We start from the raw sequence: 1,538 nt of genomic DNA on the forward strand, positions 1-1,538 counted from the left end.
CTAATCGGTTGCCAACAAAAAAATTTTTATTTCCTCGAATTTTAAGTTGTAGAGACAGCCGCCGCGGTTCCCTTTGTCTAAGATAGGACAATGCTTGCAAAAGTCGGGTGAGCTAGCCACGACATTCACGGTCTCAAGGCGCAATGTCCGACGTCTATCCTGACCGGTTACGAACTCCTGCTCCTCTTCAACGACGGCTCACCGCGCTCGTTGATGAGTGTCATCAAAAGCTGTTCCAGCAGCTCGATGTGGCTCTTGCAGATGGTCGCCCAGCCTGGCGTCTCGACTACTTCGTCCATGTGCGAGCACACGAAGTCTAGGGCGCGACAGCGCAGCGTGTCGGCGTCGTGCTGGTGGGACAGGATGAGCGTGTCAGCGGCCGTCTCGGCGCTCAAGCGAGAAATTAGAGTGAGCTCGCACGTCGCCTTGAGCCGATCCAGTTTATACCTGTCGGCGGCCCTTAGAAGACAGTCTGGCTTTTCCATCGGTTCCGGTACGCCTTCCGTGTACACGAACTGCAAGAGATTGGCGAACACGTCAGGCTCGACGTCATCTATGACGACGTTGTCATCCTCCGTCGTCATGTGCTCGAACATGTCCCGAAATACCGGCGACATGGCAGCCAGTATGTTCTTGTGAGCATGGAACGTCTTGCTTCCCACCATCAGCGTAACGTCGGCGTTGCTGCCGCTTTCCAGGAGCCATGCCAGGTCGTCGGAGAGCCGGCATTCCTGTTGAGCTGGGGACGCCATTTGGCTGCTCCTTCTGGGCGCACTCGTGGTACTACTCTCCAAGGCTACCACTTCGCACTTCAAGGTCAGCGTGTCATTGGGCAAGAGGTTGCTGCTATTCTGCTTCAGTACTCGCCTGCCGACGAATTTCCCCAATCCCCAGCTGTCGCCCTTGCTCAGAAAGATGAGCGTCTCCGTGCGCTTTCGGACGGCCTCCTCTCCATTGGCGTCGATGATCGAGAACCTCGCTTTTGCGGAGACGCGCCTGGTGTTGCAAGAGACGAGAAAGATGGACACGAAGTGCTCGTAATCTTCGTCCGATCCTCTCGGGAACAGCTTGAGGCGCCACGTCACAGGCTTGTTATTGCCACCGGAAAAGGCTGAACTGACCAAGGCTTGACCGGTACGCTGCTGGCACAAACTGAAATTTGAGATCGTCCACAGGTACGATAAGGTGACCACATTCTGGCTAGTAGTACAAGAGCACTCTTCGACGCGGTCGTCGACGACCCTTTCGAAAGACTGCAACTTTACCGGAACGTCAGTGTCATCACCCACATCCATGTCCATTGCAAGAGGGCCGAAGGTCTGGCAGAAAACCGCCCCTCGTTGGCGGCGTCTCAGAATCGCTATAGACCTGGTGGGCGAGATGATCTTAATGGCCTTACTCACAAAACTTCACCGTCCATCGTTACGGAAACAGAAGCCCGGCGGCCTTAGTTTTCTTCTTCTTCGTCCTCGCACTGCAGTCCCCCTTGTGGCCAAGAAACCTACTCTCAGTGTCTCACAAAATTATTTATACCAATG

The 1,538-nt window shown here is 54.7% G+C and overlaps 1 protein-coding gene across 1 annotated transcript; it reads right to left on the minus strand.

The window, feature by feature from the left end:
- Nucleotides 1-167: 167 nt before the first annotated feature.
- LOC119397260 (speckle-type POZ protein) lies at nucleotides 168-1,295 on the minus strand. The gene has a single exon (XM_037664691.1). It carries the CDS (start codon nucleotides 1,293-1,295, stop codon nucleotides 168-170), a length of 1,128 nt encoding a protein of 375 aa, XP_037520619.1.
- Between the last annotated feature and the right edge of the window lie 243 nt (nucleotides 1,296-1,538).

Source organism: Rhipicephalus sanguineus, chromosome 6, assembly GCF_013339695.2.
Source record: "Rhipicephalus sanguineus isolate Rsan-2018 chromosome 6, BIME_Rsan_1.4, whole genome shotgun sequence".
In the NCBI taxonomy this organism is placed as follows: domain Eukaryota; kingdom Metazoa; phylum Arthropoda; class Arachnida; order Ixodida; family Ixodidae; genus Rhipicephalus; species Rhipicephalus sanguineus.